General features: G+C 47.8%; 1 protein-coding gene and 1 pseudogene across 1 annotated transcript; both read left to right on the top strand.

Annotated features, from left to right (window-relative positions):
• Positions 1-97: 97 nt before the first annotated feature.
• LOC121454429 (sororin-like) lies at positions 98-5,685 on the top strand. Its single transcript, XM_041661761.1, has 6 exons — positions 98-221; positions 399-490; positions 574-639; positions 724-759; positions 4,541-4,966; positions 5,124-5,685. The coding sequence occupies exons 1-6, from the start codon at positions 176-178 to the stop codon at positions 5,202-5,204; spliced, it is 747 nt and encodes a 248-aa protein (XP_041517695.1). The 5' UTR covers positions 98-175; the 3' UTR covers positions 5,205-5,685.
• Positions 5,686-5,855: 170 nt separating this feature from the next.
• LOC121454773 lies at positions 5,856-13,693 on the top strand (annotated as a pseudogene).
• The last annotated feature ends 11,432 nt before the right edge of the window (positions 13,694-25,125 follow it).

The raw sequence follows: 25,125 nt of genomic DNA, 5'->3' as shown, positions 1-25,125 counted from the left end.
CGCAAGACGTAAACCTTTGACGACAAAGAGGTTGTCCAAGGGCCGGCCTTCTTCTTGCGTCACTTCCGCTTCCTTCCTCTTTAGGCGGGTAATTTGAACGTTTGTGGACACAAGCTTCCCGGTCGGCGCGAGCATAGGTTGGCAACTGCGGCGGAGACTGAGCCGGATCGTGGGCATGTCGGAGCGGCGAACGCGGTCCGGAGGGGCCGCCCAGCGGTCGGGTGAGCGGAGGGCGCGCGAGAGCGGTAGGGCCGCGTCGTTTGGGGAACGAAGCTTAGCTCCCCTTGGAAGACGCCCACTTTCCCGAACTCGTCAAGCATCTTGCTTCGTTTGATTGTTGTCTTATTTTAACTCGAACCAAGTTTTTTTGCTTATCCTTAAACATGTTTCCTTTCCAGGAGTCAGGACCCCACTTACTAAGTCTTCTAAGAAGTTCCAGCGGAAATCTGGCTCAGATCTTCCAAACATCTTTCCTGAAATTTGGCCGAAGGTACAATCCGAATTCCTCAGGTTCTGACCAAGAGGGCTTTGAATTAATGGAAAGCTTATGGTAATCTCTCGTCCCCTTTTTAGACACCTCATGCGGCTCCGGTCAGAAAGCCCATCCTCTTGAAGAAGATCGTGGCTCACGCAGTAGAGGTGAGGAACCGAGAGAGGGATTTGGGAGTGAGATGTCAAAACTGGGCATAGCTATTGATTGACGGCTTGATGTTATCCCTACAGGTCCCATCTGCCCACACTCTTCGAAGGAGTCCTAGGGTGAGTTCAGTTCCATCTCCTTATTTGTGTGGGGTCCAGTTCACGTTAGAAATAAGGGTACAGCCAGGTGGTGGCGGTGCACGCCATTAATCCCCAGCACTTGGGAAGCAGAGGTCAGTCTGGTCTACAGAGCGAGTTCCAGGACAGGCTCCAAAGCTACACAGAGAAGAAACCCTGTCTCAAAAAGAAAGAAAGGTTAGACACGCTACATATTAAGCACTACTTGTACCCAGGCAGCTGAGAACAGTTTGCCTCTTGAGACCTTCATGAATTTTCACCTTAGGTCTCGCTGCATAACCTGTGGTCCTGAACTGGAAGTTGCTATAGACCAGGCTGGTCCTAAGAGCTCTGCCTGCCTCTGCCTCCCGAGTGCTGGGATTAAAGGCATTGGCCACCACCACTGAGCTATGACTCAACTTTTAAGGAAATAGTGAAAATGCTCTAAAAATGAGCCAGGCGGTGGTGGTGCACGCCTTTAATCTCAGCACTTGGGAAGCAGAGGCAGGTGGATCTCTGTGAGTTTGAGGCTAACCTGGTCTACAGGGTAAGTTCCAGGACAGCCAGAGGCAGAGAAACCATGCCTCAAAAAACAAAAACAACAAAAAAAGCTGAGTTTTGCCCTAACCACAGGTCTTTTTTGCATTGGTGGCACACGTCTTTAAACCCAGAACTCTGGGAGGTAGAGGCAAGGTCGTCTTTGGGTGCCAGGACAGCCAGGGCTACACAGGAAATAATACTATCTTGAAAAACCAAAAGAAAAAAAAAATCTGGGGGCTGGAGAGATGGCTCAGAGGTTAAGGGCATTGCCTGCTCTTCCAAAGGTCCTGAGTTCAATTCCCAGCAACCACATGGTGGCTCACAACCATCTGTAATTGGATCTGGCCTGCAGGCATATACATAGACACACTATTGTATACAAAATAAATATTTAAAAAAAAAAGAAAAAATCTGTTTTGCTTTTATTGATTGTTGATGGTTATAGAATGAGTTGTGTTTGGAGTCTGCAAAGATGGCTCTGGTTGCCAGAAGTGGTGGCATGAGCCTTTAACTTCAGCACTCTGAAGGAAGAGGCAAGTGTATCTCTGAGTTCAAATATAAAAGGTGAGTTATATGTATGTGCTTTTGTAATTTGGGCAGAACTTTTAAGGACTTTGGTCATTTGCCCAAGAACACCTTGTGTTTTTGTTTTGAGATTGTTTCCTATAGCCAAGCCTGGCCTTGAACTTAGTATGTGGTTAAGGCTGGTTTTGAATTCCTGTTCCTCCCAAATGCTGTAATTACAGGTGTGCACCAGCAACCAGTATACCCAATGATGTTTTGTTTCTGTGTTTGTCTAGTTGACTTGGTACTCAAGGCTATCTTCCTTCCTAAGCCCCAGAGTGCTGGAATTATGGACGTGAGCCATAGTCCCCAGTTTGGATTTGTTATTCTTTTTGGTTTTTTGAGACAGGATTTCTCTGTAGCTTTGGGGCCTGTCCTGGAACTAGCTCTTGTAGACCAGGCTGGCCTCGAACTCACAGAGATCCGCCTGCCTCTGCCTCCCGAGTGCTGGGATTTCTTATTCTGATGTGTGGTGCTGGAGGTCAATCCCAGGATAGTGCACATGCTAAGCAGGTGCCCTGCTACCAAGACAACCCCAGCCAGCTTTTTTTTTTTATGTGTTTATTTATTATGTGTACAATATTTTGTCTGTGTGTATGCCTGCAAGCCAGAAGAGGGCACCAGACCTCATTACAGATGGTTGTGAGCCACCATGTGGTTGCTGGGAATTGAACTCAGGACCTCTGGAAGAGCAGTCAAGTGCTCTTAACCTCTGAGCCATCTCTCCAGCCCCCCCCCCCCCAAGCCAGCTTTTAACTGAGGTACTGACAAGAGTAAAGCTGGAATGGAACAGAAAGATTTCTCGGGGGGTATGTGAGTGATTTCACTGGAGTCCTAGGACCAAGGGAGAGAGCCTTGAGTTAAGATGGCAGGGCCCCAACTAAGATAATGACTGTATAAATGTCCTCTCACACTCTTCCCAGAGAGCTTCCTGACTACTAATTCATTCACACATTTCTCTAGAAGTATCTTTATCAACATCTGATAGGATACTCGTTTACACATTTGACATCTTCCCCTCTCTAAACATAAGTACTGTGAAAGTGGGGACTTCTGAATTCAAGGCCAGCCTGGTCTACATAGAGAGACCCTGCCTCAAAAAATACAATCTGGGTAGCTTTGTGGATGCAGACGATGGGGATACAATAGTCGGGGTGGTCCTGCTTCTTTGTTTTCGAGTTAACTTTCTCTATGTAGCTCTGGCTGTTCAGGAACTCACTCTAGACCAAACTGGCCTCAGTTCATAGAGATCGCCTGCCTCTGCTTTCAAGTGCTGAGTTGAAGGCATGTGCCACCACAGCCAGCTGAAATGTTCCTTGGGGACTCTCCTTCCTTCCTTGTATTAGAGCATTAGTGTCGTTGGATTTGTCCTTTTACTAGATCTTGGCCTCCAGAAAACTAGGTGCCACGTTCGTGTCCATTAGTTCAGTGATCCTCCAGTGTGCAAGGTTCTGCTGTACCCTGGGCATTGACACAGTTAGCTAGTCAGCTGGTGACCCCGATCCTCAAGAAACTTGCCCCATCTGGGTGGCATGACTGAGTTAACTAGTAACAGGCCCCTGTTACTATATGATATAGATAGTGATATTGCTGTACTAGAAATTAACAAGGGTATTGTAGCAGAATAGCTACAAATGAAAGTCTGGACTAATCTGAATCCCAGGTGAAGGACAGCCTCCCTGAGGAGGACCTGTTTAAACTGAAAGTGGGGGTATAGTGACAAACACATGAGCCTCAAGTACATTGTCAGGTTAAGTTTTTGCTGACCAGCTTTGCTATGGCTCCATTGGCCTTGGGTCAAAGCCTTCACAGTAGCCTGTGTGTACAGAGGTGGTATTGCAGTGTACCTTAGTCAGTTAGGATTAAAGGTGTGCACCACCACCACCCGGCTTGTTTTGCTTTTTAAACATGCCCACCCCTGGTTTTCTGTCTTGTGTTTTCAGTAGGCAGTGGCGGCACTGATGCCAATGCTGCTTTCGTTTTCCCTGATAGATTCCCAGTGCCCAAAACATTCCCTGGTGTAGGGCAGGTCACCAGTATAGAGGTGAACATTTTGGAAAACTCTTTAGAAGCTATGTGGTGTTGACCCATAGAGGGTGAGTGAGATTAGATGCGTGGATGCAGGCAAAACAGGAGGCCATCAAGCCTGTATGCTGGGACTTTGTCAGCTGGAGAGGTAGGTGGCTCTATGCCAGGTACATTGACTGTGGCAGCAAGTGTAGCGAATGTAATGAATCTTGTGTGCGGCTTCTCAGGAGCAGTAATGCTTCTCTTCTCAGCAATGGAATAGACCCCAGGGTTTGTGCATTATGAGCATGTGCTGCATGACTGTTCATTGCTCAAAATCTGTCCTGAGCTGGGTGGCAGCGGTGCACGCCTTTAATCCGAGCACTTTCGAGGAAGAGGCAGGCGGATCTCTGTGTTTGAGGCCAGCATGGTCTACAAAGTGAGTTCTAGGACAGCTAGGACTGTTTCACAGAGAAACCCTGTCTTAGGGGGGAAAAAACTGTCCTGGACTAGGGGTGGAGCTCCTCAGCACAGCAGTTGCCTTACATACACAAGACCCTGTGTCCCGTCCCCAACCCCATAAAATACACAAGAAACAGAACTGTCTTCTGCGCAGTCTTTCCCTTCCTGAATCCCCTAGCTGACAGGGGTTCTCTCTCCTGTCCCGATACAGATCTCTTTTATCTTGGAAAAAGAAAACAGCCCTCCTCTCAAGGTCCCTACTAAGGAGGACCTCTTCAAGACTTGCAGTGTCCCTGGTACCCCCACCAGCACCCCAGTGCTGTACGCTCAGAATGTTGACTCTAACTACGGGGAGGGAGAGCTGGACACCAGAGACTTGGAAATGTCCCAGAAAGTCAGACGATCATACAGTCGGCTGGAGAGCCTCAGTTCTGCCTCAACCTCCACTCCTGGTCGCCGGTCCTTCTTTGGCTTTGAGGGACCTGAAAACTTGCCTGGAGTCTCACCTGTTGTGTGTTCAAAGTTAACTGAAGTCCCAAAGGTACCTGTGAAGCCCTGGGTTCCAGACACAACCCTTCCTGGTATCTCTCCTCCAGCTGTGAAAGAGAAGCGAAAGAAGAAGGTGCCAGAGATCCTGGTGAGTAAGGGGCAGGGTCTCTCCTGCAGGTGCACTGAACTGGCAGGGAATGTTTGGGGCCAGGATCAGCTCTGGCCCCTGAGGGTGTGTGTAAGTTACATGCTCTGGCTGACATGACTGCCTTCCCCGCTCATGTGCCCTCATTTCTTTCCACCAGAAATCGGAGCTGGATGAGTGGGCTATGGCCATGAATGCTGAGTTTGAAGCTGCTGAAAAGTTTGATCTTCTGATTGAATGAGATAGAGTGGGGGTACCCCCGGCCATGCTCTCACCTCTCTCTCCTTGTGCATATTGCCCTTGAGTAGAAAGGACTTGTAAGGTCCTCTTTATTGCCCTTGTTATCCAGAAAGGTGTTGCTGGCCCCCTGTCATATTGTAACTAGTTACCCTGGACGGTCTACCTCCACAGTGTTGGAGATGAGAAGCCATTCTGCTCTGAGCCCGCACTGTCAGAAACAGGTTCAGCTGTGGGCTATCTCTGGTGTTGCCCTCTGGTGGCTTGGAGTCTGGTCACCAACCAGTAAAGGCGTTCTATAGAGTCTGATAGGGAACTCACAGGCTGGGGAGCTGGACATGGAGTCTGGGTTATGAAAAAGGCAGAGGGAGTCATAGTTGGGTTTTTTTTTTTTTTAAACACATGTGACTAGCCGGGCGGTGGTGGCGCACGCCTTTAATCCCAGCACTCGGGAGGCAGAGGCAGGCGGATCTCTGTGAGTTCGAGACCAGCCTGGTCTACAAGAGCTAGTTCCAGGACAGGCTCCAAAGACACAGAGAAACCCTGTCTCGAAAAAACCAAAAAAAAAAAAAAAAAAAAAAAACACATGTGACTATTAAATAGGAACTGTTCATGTCTGTGTTCTGCTGTTAACACATTGGTGAATGAGGTACCGATGCTTGGGGCACAGTGGACATACTTCATGGTGTGGGCTCCAGATGCCACCAAGTCAAGGTTTGTGGTCTCTCTTTGACCATCCTTTCCTCACCCACATCTCTTTCTTTCTAATGAGCCACAGTGTCAGCTCTAGGATGTGGTTCTCTGCAACTACACTTAGAAAGCTCTGGGTGTTGCTGCCCATGATCCAGACAGCTGCATCACTGGAGGCTGTGAGCTTGACTATTACACTCTCACATGAGACCATTCCGAGGGGGTTGCTGGGAGTTAAAATGCGTGTCTCGTGGTCTCTCTGCGGAAGTGTCTCCTGCCTACCACTCCTCTCTGGTAGAAGATACGATTTCAAACGCCATTGGATTTTTGCAAGTTCATGGGAGGAGAAACTGGGGTTTGAGAACTGCAAGCAAGCACACTCTTACACCAGGATGGTTTTGGGTGGAGCACACCTGAAGAATTTGTCCTCGCTGGTTCCTGTGGACCCTGAGCTGGACCCTGCTGATTGCTGCCATTACTACAAACCCGTCTGGCCTTTGCGGAACTAATGTGCAGCCCAAGGAGAAAGGTTTAATGTAAATAAACTTTTAAATAGTTTTTACCTGTTTGTAAACTGTCCTATTTAGTCGAAGACAGAGCTGCTGGTGTGAAGCCCTGAATGCCAGGGCTGCTCCTCTACCAGCCTGACTTTCCTCTAATGACTGACTGATCCCTGTTCCTCTGAGCTTGGGCTTCTTGGAATGAAGTCCCAAGCCCCCCCTATCCTAGGAGGGAAGACTTGGATCTGGTAGGGCTGCTAAGTCCTCTTTCCCAGGGGAGGTATATGGAATTGGCCACACTCCAGCCCTGTTCCTCTTTTCTGAAAGTTCCATCCAACATAAGAGCCTGTGGTTCAGATATAACAGCCCCTCCAAGATGCTGCCCAGCAGCTGGACTGTGATCACCTCTGAGCAGCAGACCAAAGATGTGATTGCTAAGGCTGTTGTGCAGTGTGAGTATTCCAGCTCATCCTCTGGTGAAATATAGGCCATTACATTTTCTCTATACCATCTCAGTTCGACTAACTGGCCAACAAGACCCAATCCACCTCTCCCAGCACTTCCCTGGTTCTAGGGTTGCAGATACAGGCCACCGCATCTGACTTTAAGGTGTGTGCTGGAGTCTGAACTCAGGTCCTCGTGCTCGCACAGCAAGCACTATGCACTGGGTCCTCTCCTTTGCCCACACCATCATGCTGCAGACTCACCGTGTGTCTTCATATTGTAATTTAAGACTGGCCACCTGTGTAGCACACAGCTTTAATCCTAGCACTAGAAAGGCAAAGGCAGGCAGATCTCTGAGTCTGAGACCAGCTGGTGTTACATATTGAGTTCCAGGACAAATAGAGCTAGGGAAATCCTATCTAAAAAACAAAAACAGCTGGGCTATGGTGGTGCAGCCTTTAATCCCAGCACTCAGGAGGCACAGGCAGGCGGATCTCTGATTTTGAGGTCAGCCTGGTCTACAGGAGCTAGTTCCAGGACAGGTTTCAAAGGTACAGAGAAACCCTGACTAGGTGGTGGTGGTGGTGGAACAAAAAACAGTTGGAGCATGGCACTGTAAGGACCTGACATTGGTTTTCTTTACTGTTAATGCTCTTGAGAGATCAGCCAATACATTTCATGGGTACCATTATGGCAGTAAAGAAAGAGACAGGGGTGGCAGGTAACTTCAGACTTAATGCTGAGGGGGAAAAGTTGGGGAAATGCTGCTGCTTCCATCCCAATAGATGGGACATCTCATGCTACACTGAGAGTAAGAAACACCCTCAGAGTAAGCCCACCAGTACCACCATGAACAGGGTCCTGAGAGGGATGCTTGCTCAGCAGGAAAAGTGGGCAGAACAAGTTGGCAGTGGATGAGGAACTTGTAGGAACACTCATGGGTAAGAGCACAACTGTCAGGGTGCATTATGTAGCTGGGGATGGCTGGAGAAAGAAGGAACTCCAAGATGAAATCTTAAGGCCTGTATGGCAGCAGGAAGGTCTAGTCTCTGAACTGAACCCTAAACAACTGTACAAAGGTGTATTGAAAACTACACAAAGTATTTCCTCATGCCAAGGTTCCTCATCTAATTCACATGTCTTACTGAAGGGGGCGTCCCATGCCCCCATGACTCTAGTCCTTTATTATGTATCGTTTGCAATACACAATGATACAGGAGCCTCACCCCAGGTGCCTTGTAGATGGAGACTGCTTTAGTTTCCCGGGCACCGAGACCTGAATAATCACACAAACTATATTAATTACAACAGTGTTTGGCCAGTAGTTTAGGCGTATTCCTATTAGCTCAGGCTTCTTATTAACCAAGTCTTACATCTTAAATTAACCCATTTCTGCTAATCTGTATCACCACGAGGATGAGGCCTACCACTAAGGTTCCAGAATCATCTTCCTGACTCTACCTACTCTCTAGCTCTGTTTTGATTTCTTGCTTATCTTTACTCTGTTAACTCATTGGACCAAATGGCTTTGTTCATCCACCAATAAAAGCAACACATATACAGAAGGACATCCCACATCAGTGTCTTGTGACCAAAGTCATAGGATGGTGTCAATCTCCTTCAGCAAAACTACATACAAATCATGGAAAATAGCCACTGTTTTCTGCAAGGATTTCTCCAAGGTCAAAGTATTTCTAGAAAACATCTGTTCATTCTAATGTTCACCCCACTACAACACATGGCAGTGGGGACAGGTTTGCAATTCTGTTAAAAAGAAATAACTCCTATAGTTCTGAGTGAGGAAATGAGGTGGGGGTAGAAAACAAGGTATCAGCCAGCTGCACATGTGAAGTCCCTGCTTGGGAGGTAGAGGTGGGAGGAGCAGGAACCATGCTCCATTGAGATCAGCCTGGGCTACAGCAGACTCCCAAAGACAAGAGCAAACACACACAGTTTTATGTAAGTGAATTCCCTGCAATGCTGTCATGTTTGGGATGTGATAGAGTGCTTGCGTAGCACACGTGGACCCTTGGGTTTGGTCTCCAGTACCACTTACATGATAAAAATTCAGTACCTGAAATTCGTATGTCCTGTTTCTCACCTGGCGATTTTACTCTAGCTGCAGGTGAGCAAAAGAAAAACCAATGGTGGACTTAGTGGCGATCCCAGCAATCCATCTACCTCTGTCTCTGCCTCCACCTCCTAAGTGCTGGGATTAAAGTCATGCACCACCACTGCCTGGCTGGTCTTAAATTTTTGACCCTCCTGCTTCTGCCCACTATGTACTAAGACTACACCTGTGCCTAAAGTATTCACTTTGGGGTTGTAATTGGATTTTGGGGTTGTAATTGGATTTACATCCTGCAGATGGCCGGGCTGTGGGATCCTGAGATGACTGTGGGTACAAACCTCTGCTAGACAAGGCTGGCAACCCAGGCTTGTTCCTTAACATCAAAGGTAGAAGAACTGGCTCCTGAGAGCCATCTGCTGACCTCCACATGAGGACCGTGCACAGATGCACAGTGGCAATAAACTTTTTAAAAAACTGAAAACTCTATGTGTTGATCACTTTTCTCCGCTTGCGACAAGACACCTAACAAACACGGTTCAAATAAGGAAGGGCCATCTTGGCTCATAGCTTGAGGATGTGGTCCAACATGGTGGGGAGGTCATGGTAACAGGAGCTTAAGGAGTCTGGACACGGTGCCTTTGCACGGTGCCTGGCGCTGCAGGGCCAGATGAGTGCCAGTGCTCAGTTCTCTTTCTGCTTTTCATCCTGACTAGGACCCCAGCAGCCCCTGGAATGGTGACAGCCATATTTAGGGTGGGTCTTCCTCAATTTACCCAACGTAGGAATTTCTTCAGCAATATGCCAGGAGTTGTGTCTCCTAGGTGATTCTAGATCGTCAAGGTGACAATATTAACCATCAACACTGGGCATCCTGTATTGTATTTGCTGAGGGTTTTACCATCTTGGCTGGACCATGGTCTGACAACACTAGCCTGGGGGTTCTAGGGTAAGCGGGTCACCAAGCAGGTCTGTCTCCCTCAGTCTTCCACAGGCAAATTGAGTGCCCATCCCAAGCAGGCCTTGAGAGCAGCAATGCAGCCTGCTGAGCCAGAGCCAGAGCCAGAGCCAGAGCCACAGCTAGAAGAACCTGGGGACTCCAGGGAGCCCAGCGCGGAGGTGACAGCAAGCCCTGGGGGCTCCCTCATTTACTGCTGATCCTAAGACAGAAGGCAAGGGAGAGAGGTGGGCTACAGAAATTCTTCCTTAGCCTGGGCCAAGACCTGTAGTCCCGATCCTCAAGTTCCTCCCTCTTGCTGCAGCCTCTAGCTGCTGGACAATCTTGGGTTCTTCTCCAGCTAGAGGGCCTCCTAGGAGAAAACTCTCATTTGCCTTGTCCTTTCCACTGCTTCCTCCCCATAAGCTGAGAGGCACAGAGACCAAATCCCTATAAAGCAGAGAGATGGGAAGGGCAAGGAGGGGAGGGAGGACTAGACCTGTGGGTTGGAAGCCTCATGTCACTTCAGTCACCAAGTCACCTTCTCTGCAAAGCCGTCTCTGGAGTCAAGGATGGACCTGCAGTCGGAACCCACTGTCACATTCCTGTTCACACTCCTCAACACTCCTGAGCCCAAAGATGCTGAATCATCGTAAGGCTGCCTGCATGGGTGTGTTTCTGTGAGTGGGTGGGTATTACCTGGGGGAGGGGGAGAACAACCCCTTCCCCCCACCGCCACACCCTTTCACACCTGTGCCAGGTTTAAGCTTTGGGCTGAACCACAGGAAGGCCCACACATGACTGATGGAGCTGGGTCTCAGACTGGGAACTAACAACTGACCTTCAGGCCCTGAGGGCTGCTCTCACCTCCCCAGGGACACTGAGACCCTGGAGAGTCTGTTCGTGAGTCAGGAAGACTGGGGCCCTAAGAGGACTTCAAAGGAGATACAAGATTTGCAGAGGGACTGCGAGAGGTGAGCTTCAGGGACATGTGGGGTGAAGTTTGCAGGACAGGACTGTGAAGCCAGCTCTGGTTTGGGCTGGTACTGTGGCTTCGGGTCTTCCCTTGCCCTGAAGCCCCTGCCTGTGTTCTCTTTTGTCTTTATTCTGTCCCACTCTAGATAACTTGCTTGCCAGCAAGGCCCTCACCTCCCAAGCAGAAGTATCCTACAGGATCAGGATCTGTCCCGCTGGTTACTGACCACAGCTTTGGCTGTGTGGCAGGAGTCTAGTATGTTGAGGATTCTTACCTTTAGCTGTCAAGGAATGATATAGGTAGCTGACTGTGGAGGGTTCCGTTTTGTGATGTCAGGCAGCGGAGCCTGGGGGCTGCTCACTTCTGCCTGGTAACAGAGTGGTGCCTCTCCTCCAGGGCTTCCTGCCTTTCTTTAACCATGGATCCGAGCAATCCAGGTTCCCACTCACACGCTGCTGGCACCGAGCTCTTAGGCAGGACTGATCCATAAACTCACCAACCCGCTGCCATAGAGTCCTGAACCAGCCCTGACACAGCTCAAAGAGATGGCCAGTCTTCTGCTCTGCCCCATGGATACCTGAGGACTCATGGCCCAGCCCAGGTGATGAGCAGCCTGTCTCTTTTTTTTTTTTAATATTTCTTTATTTATTATGTATACAATACTCTGTTTGTGTGTATGCCTGCAGGCCAGAAGAGGGCAGCAGACCCCATTACAGATGGTTGTGAGCCACCATGTGGTTGCTGGGAATTGAACTCAGGACCTTTGGAAGAGGAGGCAATGCTCTTAACCTCTGAGCCATCTCTCCAGCCCCAGCCTGTCTCTTGCTAAAGAAGAGTTGGGTGTGGGCACACAACTGCAACCCCAGCATTTGGAGGTGGAAGCAAGAAGACCAGGGGTTCAACATCATTTTTTCTAGAAGATGTAGCCTGGGCTACATGAGACCATGTTAGGAATAAATAACAAATAAGGGTTGAGGATGTAGCTAAGCTGTTTGAGCTTTTGCCTTTCAGGAAGCTAGTATCCTTTAAACTAAAGGTGGTGGTGCTAGCCCTGATCTCAGCAGGTGGGGTGGAAGTAGAAGGTCAGGAGTTCAAGGTCATCCTTGTCTCTTACAGTAAGCTAGTGGCTAGCCTGGTAATGTGAGAGTCTGGCTCAAAATTAATTACTTAAAATGAAATAAAAATAATTGCCGGCCGGTGGTGGCACACACCTTTAATCCTACCACTTGGGAGGCAGAGGCAGGTGGATCTCAGTGAGTTCAAGGCCAGCCTGGTCTACAAAGTGAGTTCCAGGGCAGCTACAACTGTTACACAGAGAAACCCTGTCTCTAAATAAATAGAACCCAGGTGTAGATTCCAGCATCCACACAGATGCTCACAACTGTATATGACTCTAGTCCCAGAGGGTCATCATAATGACTTCTTCTGGTCTCTGAGGGCCCCAGGCACAGGAGCAGGCAAAACATTCATAATTATAAACTAGAAATGAGCAAAAGCAAAAATAAATTGGGGGGGGGGGTTGAGACAGGCTTGCATTCTGTAGCCTTGGTTATCCTGGAACTCATAGAGATCCACCTGCCTCCACCTCCTGAGTGCTGGGATTAAAGGCCTGAGCCACCACCGCCCAGTAGAAATAAATAGATCTTTTAGAAAATGCTGGGTGGTGTAAGGGATGGCTCAGTGGTTAAGAGTACTACTGACTAGGGCTGAAGAGATGGCCCAGTGGTTATGAGCATTGCCTGCTCTTCCAAAGGTCCTGAGTTCAATTCTCAGCAACCACATGGTGGCTCACAGCCATCTGTAGTGAGGTCTGGTGCCCTCTTCTGGCCTTCAGGCATACACGCAGACAGAACATTGTATGCATAATAAATAAATAAATAAATAAATAAATAAATAAATAAATAAATATTTTTTAAAAAGAAGAGTACTACTGACTGCTCTTCCAGAGGACCTGGGTCCAATTGTCCGTAACTTCCAGGGGATGTGACACCCTCAACACCAGTGCACATACATTTTTTAAAGTAAATAAATAAACGAGAATGCTGGGCATGGTGGCCCATACTTTTCCATCCCAGCACCAGGAGGCCGAGGCAGGCAGTTCTCTGTGTGTTTGAGTCCAGTCTTGTGAGTTCTAGGCCAGCCAGGGCTACATAATGAGACCTTGTCTCCTCTACAACAACCAAAAAAAGATAAAACCGAAAACAAACAAAAAAAGAAAGAAAGAAAGAAAGAAAGAAAGACAAGGCAGCTAATACATGATATATGAAAGGAACAGTTCCTTCTGCGACGGTGATGTGGGTAAGCTCAGCCTCCTAAGGAGGCTCCAGCTAATGGAGCTGATGCAGGAAGTCTGTGTATGGAAGGGTTGACTGGGAAAAGAACTTGGGGCTCAGGGAGCCTGTCCTTTACCCTAGGCTTCAGGAGGCATTGAACGCTAACCAAAAGGACAACCTGGCCCTTGAAGAGAAGCTACAAAACCTGGTGAGCCCCTCAGCCCCAGAGCCAGACTTTGCCTTGGCTCCTCCCTGCCCTCAGTCTCACCCCTTTGCTCCTGGGGCTGAAGGTAGTCCTGCTGGCCAGTCACTCACCTCAGGCCCTGCAACCCTTTGTCTCAGCCTTCCTCATTGTACAAGAACCTGGAGGGAACTCTGCTCACTCTGAAGGACTTTAGACTCTCCCAGGAGACAGCTGAAGTCTCTCAAGAGGAAGCAGAGGACACCCAAGAGGACGCAGAGGACACCCAAGAGGAAGCAGGGGTCACCCAGGAGGAAACAGGGGTCACTCAGGAGGAAGCAGGGGTCACTCAGGAGGAAGCAGGGGTCACCAGAGAGGAGGCAGAGGACACCCAGGACACCCAGAAGGACACCTTGGCTCTTAAACAACTGAAGAGGGCTTCTGTCTAGCGCTTCTCCCTTGAACCTCCTGTATCGTTGCCAGCAGCTACCCTGTTCCCAGAAGATAGTGTCTCACAGCAACAGCAACCAGCCCTGGCCAGCCCTGAAGCCAGAGAAAGGATTCTTCCTCAGGAGTCTATTGTCAGCCCCTCTCTAAGCCCCAGCAATAAAGAGCCCCACTGAGTTGCAGAACCAAGCATCTATAGGCCTGGCACTTGGCTGGGTAGAATCCAGCACTCCAAGGAGAGCTGGGTCTCTGGACCTTGTTAACCCCAACAGTCCCTCCTTCAGACTCACTCAAGGAGTGTTGTGGGGTAGGTTCAGGGAAGAGCTCTACTTCATCCTGAGAGGACAGACACCACACACTAAGATCGGGAAGGGCTTCTTCCCACCTGTGACTTCCCCCTTCAACACGCCACCACTCCTGTAGGTCATGGGGAGGAAGCAGAAAGATGGTGGAAACTCCCCAGAGCCTGGAGGTGCATTTAGATCTGGGCTCTGTCTGCTAGAGGGCTTTGCCTCAGTATTTGTCCAGCCTGGGCCACCATCATCTCTAAAGGGAGAGGTGTGTGTGTGTGTGTGTGTGTGTGTGTGTGTGTTTGTGTGCGTGCGCGCACGTGTGCGCGCGGTGCACATGCATGTGACGTCCCAGTCTCCAATGCTGGAGTGGGGATAGGGTGGGACTCAATCTCAGAGTGACACTCCTGTCACACAAGCGGGAGTACCCAAGTTCTGAATCCCCAGAATCCACATAACAGTGGGATGTATAACATGAGTGGTTATACTCCCAGCACTGAGGAGAAGTGGGAGGTGGAGACAGAAGAACCCAGAAGCTCACAGGCTAGCTAACCTGGCCCGTGTGGTGGGAAAATAACAAAGATAACCTGTATAAACTCACACCATGACTGCTCCATGGCATGGTTAAGGGAGAAGGTTTTGTAAGATTTTTGTTTGTTTGTTTTTCTTTTTTCTTTTTTTTTTTTTCTTTTTCCGAGACAGGATTTCTCTGAGTAGCAGCCCTAGCTGTCCTGGAACTCACTTTGTAGACCAGGCTGGCCTTGAATTTACAGAGATCTACCTGCCTCTGCCTCCCGAGCACTGGGATTAAAGGTGTGCACCACCACCGCCCAGCTAAAGGAGAGGTTTTTACTGGAGATGAGAGAGAGAAAACAGCCAGAGACATTAGCAAGAGTCCAGAGCAGGGAGAAAGAAGTAAACCGAACACAGCCAGCATACTGGACCTGATCAGAGCTTTCTGTAAGGGAAGGGGCAGTGGTGTTGCACAGCTTTAATCCCAGCACTCAGGAGGCAGAAGTATAGTGCCCGTGCCACTACAGGTCAGTCCGCGATCTGGGAAAAGGGCTGGAGACTTAAAAACCCAAAGACACACAGACAGAGACAGACACAGGGGACACGGGCCACCCTTGATACAAGAACGCCAACTTTATTGTGCTCAGGGGCAGTTTACATAGGCTCTGGCCACGCTCCAGTTCTCAGGGTCTTTCAGTTGCAGGCCCACCAGAAACCACTCTCCTGCCATCAAGGTCTCGTGCTCAGAGCAGCTGCAGGCACAGGTAAACAAGTTATTTTGCTCAGTTCACTCCAGCAGGCAAAGGGTCTGAGGCAGGCAAAGAAAGTCAAGGGGCCAGGGGTCTGCAGCCCCCAACAGCTCCCTCTTTTCAATATAATTAGACCAGGCCTGTCTTGGGTTGCAGAAGCACATGACAGGCTCCTGTCTTACCTGTCTCTAGCTCACTGGTCTTTCCGTAGCCTGCTAACCCATACTGCTCTTGGAGGAAGCCCACTTTCTTGGGAAAATAGCAATATTACATCACTGCTGCCTCTGATGCCTGTTGTAGAGGCAGAGCAACAGAAACCCTCTGGCTACAGGAGTTCCTAAGGCCAGCTGTTCAGCAAGCCTGGGCCGTATGGGAGTGGCGGACTGGCACGGGCGTGGCACAAATGTCAAGAAAGGAAAGGGAGCAGCCAACCGCATGCTCCGACTGTTCTTATAAAAGGAGGTCTACACATCAAACCTAAAATCTCCCTGGTGAAAATTAGGGCATTCTGGATCTCTAAGGCAGTGGCAACCTGTCTGGCTAGGGGATCAGCAGTGCTAGCCACAGAAGTCGTACCCGAATCCTCCCGGGGGGCTCTCCTAAACGAGGCTGAAAGGGTGGCCGAGACCCGCAGGGGTCCGTAAGTACGACAGGTCACCTGAGCTGGGACAGACCCCCATTCCTGCCTTGGAGGCCGATCCCACAACTGTGGCCGCCGTGGTATTGTTGTTATTGTTCCGTGTCTTGTTGCCGAAGCTCCTGGCACCCCTGCAGCATACCCCAGGCTGGGCACCCACTGCCTATATTGGCTGTTTGTCAGTCACTTTTTTCTGTGTCCTGAAGAATGTCTAGTAGACTCTTTTATGAAGCAGGAACCCCGAAGGACGGTTTCAACTACAGACAAATTTAGCAGTCATTTCTCTGGGTTCACCAAGCAGTCTAGGCAAGAGCAATTTCTTGCCCAAATGGCTAGCAAACTCCATAAGGAGCCTCTTTGGTGCCCATCTTCCTTTTGAAGTAATTAGTGCTGCCAAGAGCAGACGTGTCTCATTGTCATGAAAATTCCTAAGTTCTTAAAACATTTTAAATGCCATATTCTGTGGTCTTTCAAAGATTTGAAGAATACCTATCTGAAATATGTCTCTGTAAATAGATGATTACCTATTAACCTATATTTCTTAATTATACATTACATTTTTAAATGAGCTGCACAAACACAATACCTTAATCAAGAGCAAAAATCAATATACACAGTATGACAAAGTTGACCTTAAATTTGTGTGCATAAAGCAAGAGCCATACCAATGCAAATCTCTATAGCATATCCCCCTTTAAATGTAAACAATATTTGGGAATATATGGATTTAGTTGGCCACGTTGGTGTGCCAATTTGTTGGAGGAGAGATGCTAGTTAGTTCCCAGCCGCTTAGCCCCAAAATAAATACACAGAAACCGTATTAATTAAATCACTGCTTGGCCCATTAGCTCTAGCTTCTTTTTTTTTTTTTTTTTAGTATAAATAGACTTTATTGAAGTCGGTGCCTCTGTACGGAGACAGAAGATTGTGTCTACATATAGCTCTAGCTTCTTATTGGGTAACTCTTACATATTAATTTAACCCATTTCTATTTATCTGTATATTGCCACATGGCTGTTTTACCAGCTAAAGTTCTGTCTGGCTCCAGTGGGGCTACATGGCTTCTTTCTGAGAGCCTCCTTTCTCCCAGCATTCTGTTTAGTTTTCCCTGCCAAGCTGTTTCCCTATAGCTCTACTATAGGCCCAATGCAGTTCCTTTATTAACCAATGATATTCACAGCATACAGAAGGGAATCCCACGTCATATAAAGACAAGTTTATTTGAGCAAAGCCACTACCAGGCACGTTTTCTAGTCCCAGAGATGGAGGTCAGAGAAGCTGCATCCCCTGAACAAAAGCAGGAAGACTTTATAGGTTGTAGGCGAGGGGTGATAAAGTGTCTGCCACCAGCTGTGTTTGTGCCCAAGTGTGGTCAAAAGCTAAGCAGTTAGGCAGGGAATTTGGGTTGCTGGTGGCATCAGGGGAGAGAATTGCAGAAGTCGCCAGGAATGTGGACACCTTTCCTTTATTTGGAGGCTCTCTGAGCAGGCGGGGTTTGGAGACAGAGAGAAAAGGAAGGGATTTTCTGGCCCATGAAGGGGTGAGATGGAGGTTCCAATCAAACAATTATGGTAATAAAACTTATTCCCACCTCCCTTGTGTCCACAACATTTTTCAATTTAGATTATCTTAATCTTGAAGTATAGCCTGATAGGACTAAGGACTAAACACTCCAGATTCTGGGCAAGATAATAAAATGCTCCAATGCCTTCTGGACCCTTAGATTGACATTAATAAGGAAGCAAACTTTTAAATTATAGTTAATAACAAGGGGGAACACCACACATGCCACAACACTTGTGGAGGTCAGAGGACAACTCTGTGGAGAGTTCTCTCTTCAGCTTCACGGGGTCACAGGTAACCAAGCTTGTGTGGCTCGGAACCAATTTCTGATATAAAAGAAATATGTTTGGGCTGGAGAGATGGCTCAGTGGTTAAGAGCATTGCCTGCTCTTCCAAAGGTCCTGAGTTCAATTCCCAGCAACCACATGGTGGCTCACAACCATCTTTAAAAAAGAGGTCTTGTGCCCTCTTCTGGCTTGCAGACATGCACACAGACAGAATATTGTATACACAATAAATATATATATATATATATATATATAAAAGAAATATGTTTGTCTCCAGAGGTGATTTCAAGTTCTTGCCAGGCTGGTCAGGAGGGGTCCACAGTGCATTTCCTAAGGATTTCACTGCAGCAACAACTGAGGGTTCCATCACTCGTTTATGTAAACAAGCCTCTTTTTTTAAAAAAGATTTATTTATTTATTATGTACACAGTATTCTCAGTGCTCTGCCTGCAGGCCAGAAGAGGGCACCAGATCTCAATACAGATGGTTGTGAGCCACCATGTGGTTGCTGGGAATTGAACTCAGGACCTTTAGAGGAGGAGGTGGTGCTCTTAACCATCGAGCCATCTCTCCAACCCCAACAAGCCTCTTTTACTGACCAAAACTTCATTTTTGTAATGACTATTATGAACATATCTCAGTCTCCTTCTGGGCGGGGACTAAACTCCAGAAATTCACAACGGGACTGTCTTGTTGTGCAGACAAAAGTTCCTTTCCTGGCTTAGTAAGGGACAGGAGGAAATTTAGGAACAGTCCAGCCTGAGGGCTGTGCCTGACTTTCTCTTTCAACGGGTGCATAGACTAAGACAAACGTTGGAAAGTTTGAGGGGTTCCAGGGAAGGAGTACCCCAAGGACTTCCATCAAGAGTAGACATCATTGTGACCTGACTTACCTGGTCCCTCTGACAGGCCTCAGGCCTGAGAACCCAGGAAAGCAGGCTCGTAGTTACTACCGAGGCTGCCAGGCTGGCAGGCATCAAGTCAATTACAGAACCCCAGCTGGCTCTCAGTCACAGGAATCTAGGTGTCTCTAGTCCTCCTGGCCCTAAGGTTCTTTGCTTCAGCTTGTGCTGTTCTAAACTATGTCTCTATGGCCACTCCTGTTGACACCGTCAGGCATTACCATCTTAATAGTCTCTTTCAAATCCAAGTCACCCAGAGAAGCCATGCTGGCCTTACAAGGGCCTCTCAGTTCCTACTGGCTTCCCCAGATCAGAACACCATGTCCAGTCCTCCATACTTCTTGTTCCTCAAGAAGACACTGAGCTGACAGAACTCCCTCTGGTGCCATCTCCGGGGGAGAGTAGAGCCAGTAGCGCTTTCCTTCCTGGAGACTGCAGCGGGACAGCTGTGGCGAGTGTGGCGCTGCAGCCTCACCCCTGCTTTCTGTTCCCATCACAGCTGAGGCTCCTGCGGCTGTGGGACCATGACTGGACGCCCTTTATCTGTAGCACAGCTGATGCCAGAGCACACTTCAGAGGCTCCTGTTGGGGTCAGAGGATTCGTGTGATGTATCCTAGTGAATTCTGGGTGAGTATCTGCCTCTGCTTGTTTTTCTGTGTGTGTAAGCATAGGGTGTGCATGTGGTTTGCTTGGCTACATATACACGAATGTGTGGACAAATATGTGTAGAGGGAGTAAGCCTTGCTGAGTCACCCTTGAGTTATGAGGGACTGTGGTCCAGGCGTAAGTGGGGAGGCTGGCCTCAGATGGGGACATGGACTGCTGGTTCTGTCACGGCACTCGGAGGACAGGACAAGGGGATGGGCCAGGGCTAGGAGATGGAGTGGCGGAGCAGTGACCCAGGAAGTATTATGCTCAGATCCCAGGAAACCCCGCCCCACAAAGACTGAATCTGTATGCAAAATTAAAGAGCCGGCACAGCAGTAGAGAGAGTGTCCAGCCCGGGTGGGATAGGGTTTATATCATAGGAGAGGTTGAAGGTGAGAAGATTTTCAGAATTCAAAACCTTGATTGGCTGACATTTGTCTAGGGGTGTCTTGGGGAGAGGAGGGGGATAGGTGCCTGCTGGGGTCAAGGACGTCTGATGATCTTATCTAATCTCATGTGATGATTGGGGTGTTTGGAATGCCAGGTACTTAGATGCTGGCCTGGGTGGTGCCAGTTTATAGCTTTTCCCGGAACTCAGTGATCCCTGCCAGCAAAATGAATCTCAGTGTGGCCAAGCTACTCTGGGCCCCACAGGAAGTACGGTCGTCAGCTGAATGCTGCGTGAGGAGAAGGTATATGGGTTTAAGAGAAGAGAGAGCTGTCAACAAGGCTCAGTGGGTAATGGACTCGGTACCAAGCCATCCTCCGACCTCTGTATTTCTGCTGTGATATGGACACATGAATATAAATAACTAGGCTTTTGTTGGTGGTGCTTTTGTCTTGATTTTTTGGCTGTCCTAGAACTCACAGAGACCTGCCTGCCTCTGCGTCCTGAGTGCTAGAACTAAAGGTGTACGTCTACGCACTCCATCCACATAACTAGTATTTTATTTTTTAAAAACATGCTTATTTGCTTTTTTAAAAATTTATTTTTATTGCCGGGCGGTGGTGGCGCACGCCTTTAATCCCAGCACTTGGGAGGCAGGGGCAGGCAGATCTCTGTGAGTTCGAGGCCAGCCTGGTCTACAAGAGCTAGTGCCAGGACAGGTTCCAAAGCTACAGAGAAACCCTGTCTCGAAAAACCAAAAAAAAAAAAATTATTTTTATTTTATGTGCATTGGTCTTTTGCCTGCACAAATGTTTGTGTTGTTATGCCCAGTCCATGGGGACCCAAGAAGACTACCAGGGAGACAGACTCATTGAAATGCAAAAGCAAGGTTTATTTTGGGCACAATAAAAGCTGGCAGGGACCTCCTCAAAGCAAGTGATGCTGGCAAGAGGAGGTACCCGCCCTCCTAGAGGGCATTATTTAAAGGCAAAAACCAGGAAAGTTACATTAGCAGGTGTGTACTGGCAGGTGATCCTATCTACATTGATTGTAACATTAGGAATTTCCTTTGGATGGTCTGTTTCTGGGTGGTACCTGGGTAGTCTGTCTATGGTCTTTACGGGAACCAGGTATTGCCTTAGGGTAAACGAGAGACTCAGGCTCTATTGAGCTTGTCCTGGCTGGGTCCCTGAAACTGGTGTTATAGACAGTTGTGAACTCCTGTGTGGTTGCTGGAATTGAACCCAGATCCTCTGGATGAGCAGCCAGTGCTCTTAACTGCTGGTCCATCTCTCCAGCTCCATAACTAATATTTTAAAAGCAGAAAAGGTATAAGAACTGTGGGCCCATCCAGGGCTGTGGGAGGACTTTTAAGGATTTGATGAAGGAAGACCCTCACAAGCTTAAGATGGTTTGCTGATTGTGCTCAGAGAAACCATTGGGAAGTGGAGCTCGGTCCAGCCCTGTAGCAAGAGTTCTAATAGGTCTTTTTTTTTTTTACTTTTTTTATATTTATTTATTATGTATACAATATTCTGTCTGTGTGTATGCCTGCAGGCCAGAAGAGGGCACCAGATCTCATTACAGATGGTTATGAGCCACCATGTGGTTGCTAGGAATTGAACTCAGGACCTTTGGAAGAACAGTCAATGCTCTTAACCTCTGAGCCATCTCTCCAGCCCCAATAGGTCTTAATAATAAAAGCCGGAGTCAGATATAGGAAAAAATGCTGAGAGGTCAGAGAGACAAAGGAGCCAAACCAGAGCCACCTTACCCACTCAACTTCACAGCCAAAGAGACTGAGTTCCTGTCTCCTCCCGCTTTATCACTTCCTCTCTCTGCCCAGTCATATCACTTCCTGTCTGTCTGTACAGACCTCCAGACCTCTATGGTTAACTAGTGACTAACTCCACCCTTAGGTCTTCAGGCAAGCTTTATTTGTACAAACAAGGTGTCACCATATTTCTCCCTTTTTGTCTAAAAATTAAAGGTTATAACTGAGAAAAACTATATACAATAAGAGCAATAATTATATACAATATATACAGGCAATAAATACATCAGCAATGTCTAGTCCTTTAACAACTGACAAATTCAGAGAAAATACTCTGTATCTATCCTATCTTGGTGAGTCCAAAAGTTGTACCTAATTCACGTTCTATTCTAACTTACATTACCAAAACTATCTTTTTATGTCTTTCAGCCTTATATACATTTCTTTAGTGCATTTCCTTTCTGAATCTGTTAACTAGGAAAACTATAACTATAAAGTCAACTCCCTCAAAGACCCATGAAGGAAATAATATTAACTGAGTAAGCAGAAAGTATGAGCAAGCAACTTCCAAAAAATATGAAAAATGACAGAAACAAGCCAGGCGGTGGTGGCACACGCCTTTAATCCCAGCACTCGGGAGACAGAGGCAGGTGGATCTCTGGGAGTTCGAGGCCAGCCTGATCTACAAGAGCTAGTTCTGGGACGGGCACCAAAGCTACAGAGAAACCCTGTCTCGAAAAACAAAAACAAACAAACAACAACAACAACAAAAAAGACAGAAACAGATGGCTGTCTCGATAGTCAAGCAGGGTTCCTCTGCAACATTGGGGTATCTGCTTTGGAACCTGTCCTGGAACTAGCTCTTGAAGATCAGGCTGGTCTCGAACTCACAGAGATCCGCCTGCCTCTGCTCCCAAGTGCTGGGATTAAAGGCGTGCGCCACCACTGCCCAGCTCTGACAGACTTTTCTGTGAAGCAGGATATTCTGAAGTGCTGTCCCACCTTGTCTTGGCAAAGTTTGGCAGTTCTTTATGTTCTGCTTGTCCAGTTTGTACAGCATACTGTCAGCAGTCAAGGCAAGAGCACTTTCTTTTTTTTGTTTTTTGAAATAGGGTTTCTCTGTAGCTTTGGAGCCTCCTGGAACTAGCTTTTGTAGACCAGTCTGGTCTTGAGCTCACAGAGATCCACCTGCCTCTGCCTCCCAAGTGCTGGGATTAAAGGTATGTGCCACCACTGCCCAGCTATCACTTTCTTACCTAGTGGCTAAACTTTGCAACAAAGAAAGTAAACACATGTGTATGGGAAGCTACTGAGTACCAGCCTCAGCACTCCCACAGGGTTCAGACCAGGGCTTCTACCACAAGCGAAAATTAGCTTGTGAGTGGGATCTGAGGGCTAGAATGAATTGACTGACTTAGGCACAATTTCCTGCCTGTATCTTTATTCCTTGGGGGAAACTTTTTTAAAAAATGGAGAAGATGCATAGAAGCATAAGGGTAAAGGTAAAGCCTAAGGCTAAGAAGAGGTGATCTCCACAAAGCTTTCTGTTTCCACACACAGACAATCCCATAGGTGGTAACAATGTATCAAGCATGCATCTGCACTGTCACAAGGGCTTGATTTGCATTAGCATCTAACTGGTTGAGTTAAAAGGAATCTCTTCTGGGGACCCTGCTCTTGACTCCAGCAAGTTGTCCAAGTGAGAATTTTTCTCTCTGGAGCTAGTTTTAGTGACAGCCATTTTCCTGTATAAACAGTTCAATTTCCTGAGCCTACATTAGTAGAAACCAAGGTAAAGGGTAATACAGAATATTAGTAGTCTGTTAAGTCAGAACAGAAGACCAGTAGATAACATCTTCCTGAGTCCTGCTGTTAGAGAGACATATTGCCTCCTGTATGAGGCTCCTTTCTTATCAGTGACTGTCAATAAAGAAAGTTTGTGGGGGACTATTTTTTTTTTTTTGGTTTTTCGAGACAGGGTTTCTCTGTGGTTTTGGAGCCTGTCCTGGAACTAGCTCTTGTAGATCAGGCTGGTCTCGAACTCACAGAGATCCACCTGCCTCTGCCTCCTGAGTGCTGGGATTAAAGGCGTGCGCCACCACCGCCCGGCATGGGGGACTATTTTTTTTTTGTTTTTTGTTTTTTTTTGGTTTTTCGAGACAGGGTTTCTCTGTGGCTTTGGAGCCTGTCCTGGAACTAGCTCTGTAGACCAGACTGGTCTCGAACTCACAGAGATCCGCCTGTCTCTGCCTCCCGAGTGCTGGGACTAAAGGCGTGGGCCACCACCGCCCGGCTGGGGGACTATTTTTATGTAGATTTTTGGCTATAAGAACGAAGACTTGACTGAATCCTTTTCACACCATGGCTTCCTGGTTTGTGTCAGGGGATGTATTCAGTTGCCCTACAGGAAAAGTCAGGCTTATATCCACTGCTGGGATACTATAGAAGGGAGAAAAGCCATGATTCCACAGGATTTCTACAGAATTGACAGTGACTTATCCAAAGGACAGGTGTCCCTGTATCTCTAAGTGGGTTACTCCAGGTGGAGTGTCTGTATATACTTCCCATGGGTAGTCCAACAGATTGGTCAGCTCTACATCTACTGTATTAATCCTTGTGGGCTCATCACACATGTGGAGTTGCTTCAATGCCCATCATCTTCTCTGAAGTAGATTGGTGCTGCCAGGAGCAGACATGTCTCATTGTCATTAAAAAAAAAAAAAACAAAACAACTATGTTATCAAAACATTTTAAATGCCACATTCTTTATATGTCTGAAGTATTTAAAGACAACCTATCTAAAATATATTTTTGACTTTGAAAACATACCTAATATGACTTCAAGTTCAACTGTAATAGGTGACTAATTCTGATCCCCATGCCCCACCCTGGCCAAGTGGTATTTTTGTCGAGGTTGCTCTCCCTTGGTAATAATAACTTCCTAAGGCACAAGTTTTTTTTTTTTTTTTTTTTTTTTTTTGGTTTTTCGAGACAGGATTTCTCTGTAGCTTTGGAGCCTGTCCTGGAACTAGCTCTGTAGACCAGGCTGGCGTCGAACTCACAGAGATCCGCCTGCCTCTGCCTCCTGAGTGCTGGGATTAAAGGCCTGTGCCACCACTGCCCCGCTAAGACCTATTCATTTTATGGGCGGTGGTGGCCCATGCCTTTAGTCCTGCACTTGGGAGGCAGGGGCAGACAGGCATGGGGATCGCTGAGTTGGAGGCCAGCCTAGTCTACAGAGGTAGTTCCAGGACAGCTAGAGTGAGACTCTGTCTTGAAAAACAAAACAGAAGGTTTATTTTATTTGTGTGGATGTTTTGCCTGCTTGCATGTCTGTGCACCGTGTGATTGCTGGTGTCTGCAGAGGCCAGAAGAGGGCACCAGATCCTCTGGAACTGGAGTTAGGACTGACTGCTTGTGAGCCACTTGGTTCTAGGAACTAAACCTCACTGGCCCTCTACAAGCTGAATCACTCTTCAGCCCACCCCCATCTTATTCTTTGAGACAGGGTCTTTCACTGACGCTGGAACCCCCTGGTTTGGGTATCTTGACTGGCCAGCAGACCCTGAGGATTCCTTCTCTGTTCCTCCAACTCTGCTGTTGGGGTTAGAGACAGACGCCTCCGTGCCAGCCTTGCACAGAGACACTGGGGAAGAA

The sequence above is a fragment of the Microtus oregoni genome, unplaced genomic scaffold (genome assembly GCF_018167655.1).
Source record: "Microtus oregoni isolate MIOR12 unplaced genomic scaffold, Mior012 000012F_ref0000307, whole genome shotgun sequence".
Lineage (NCBI taxonomy): Eukaryota > Metazoa > Chordata > Mammalia > Rodentia > Cricetidae > Microtus > Microtus oregoni.
Note: the sequence above shows the minus strand (reverse complement) of the source record. Positions and strands in the feature narration are given on the sequence as shown.

Coding starts and splice junctions, on each gene's coding strand:
- LOC121454429 (XM_041661761.1), top strand. CDS start 176: ATGTCGGAGCGGCGAACGCGGTCCGGAGGGGCCGCCCAGCGGTCGG. Junction 491..573: donor TTCCTGAAATTTGGCCGAAG/GTACAATCCGAA, acceptor TCCCCTTTTTAG/ACACCTCATGCGGCTCCGGT. Junction 760..4,540: donor CTCTTCGAAGGAGTCCTAGG/GTGAGTTCAGTT, acceptor GTCCCGATACAG/ATCTCTTTTATCTTGGAAAA.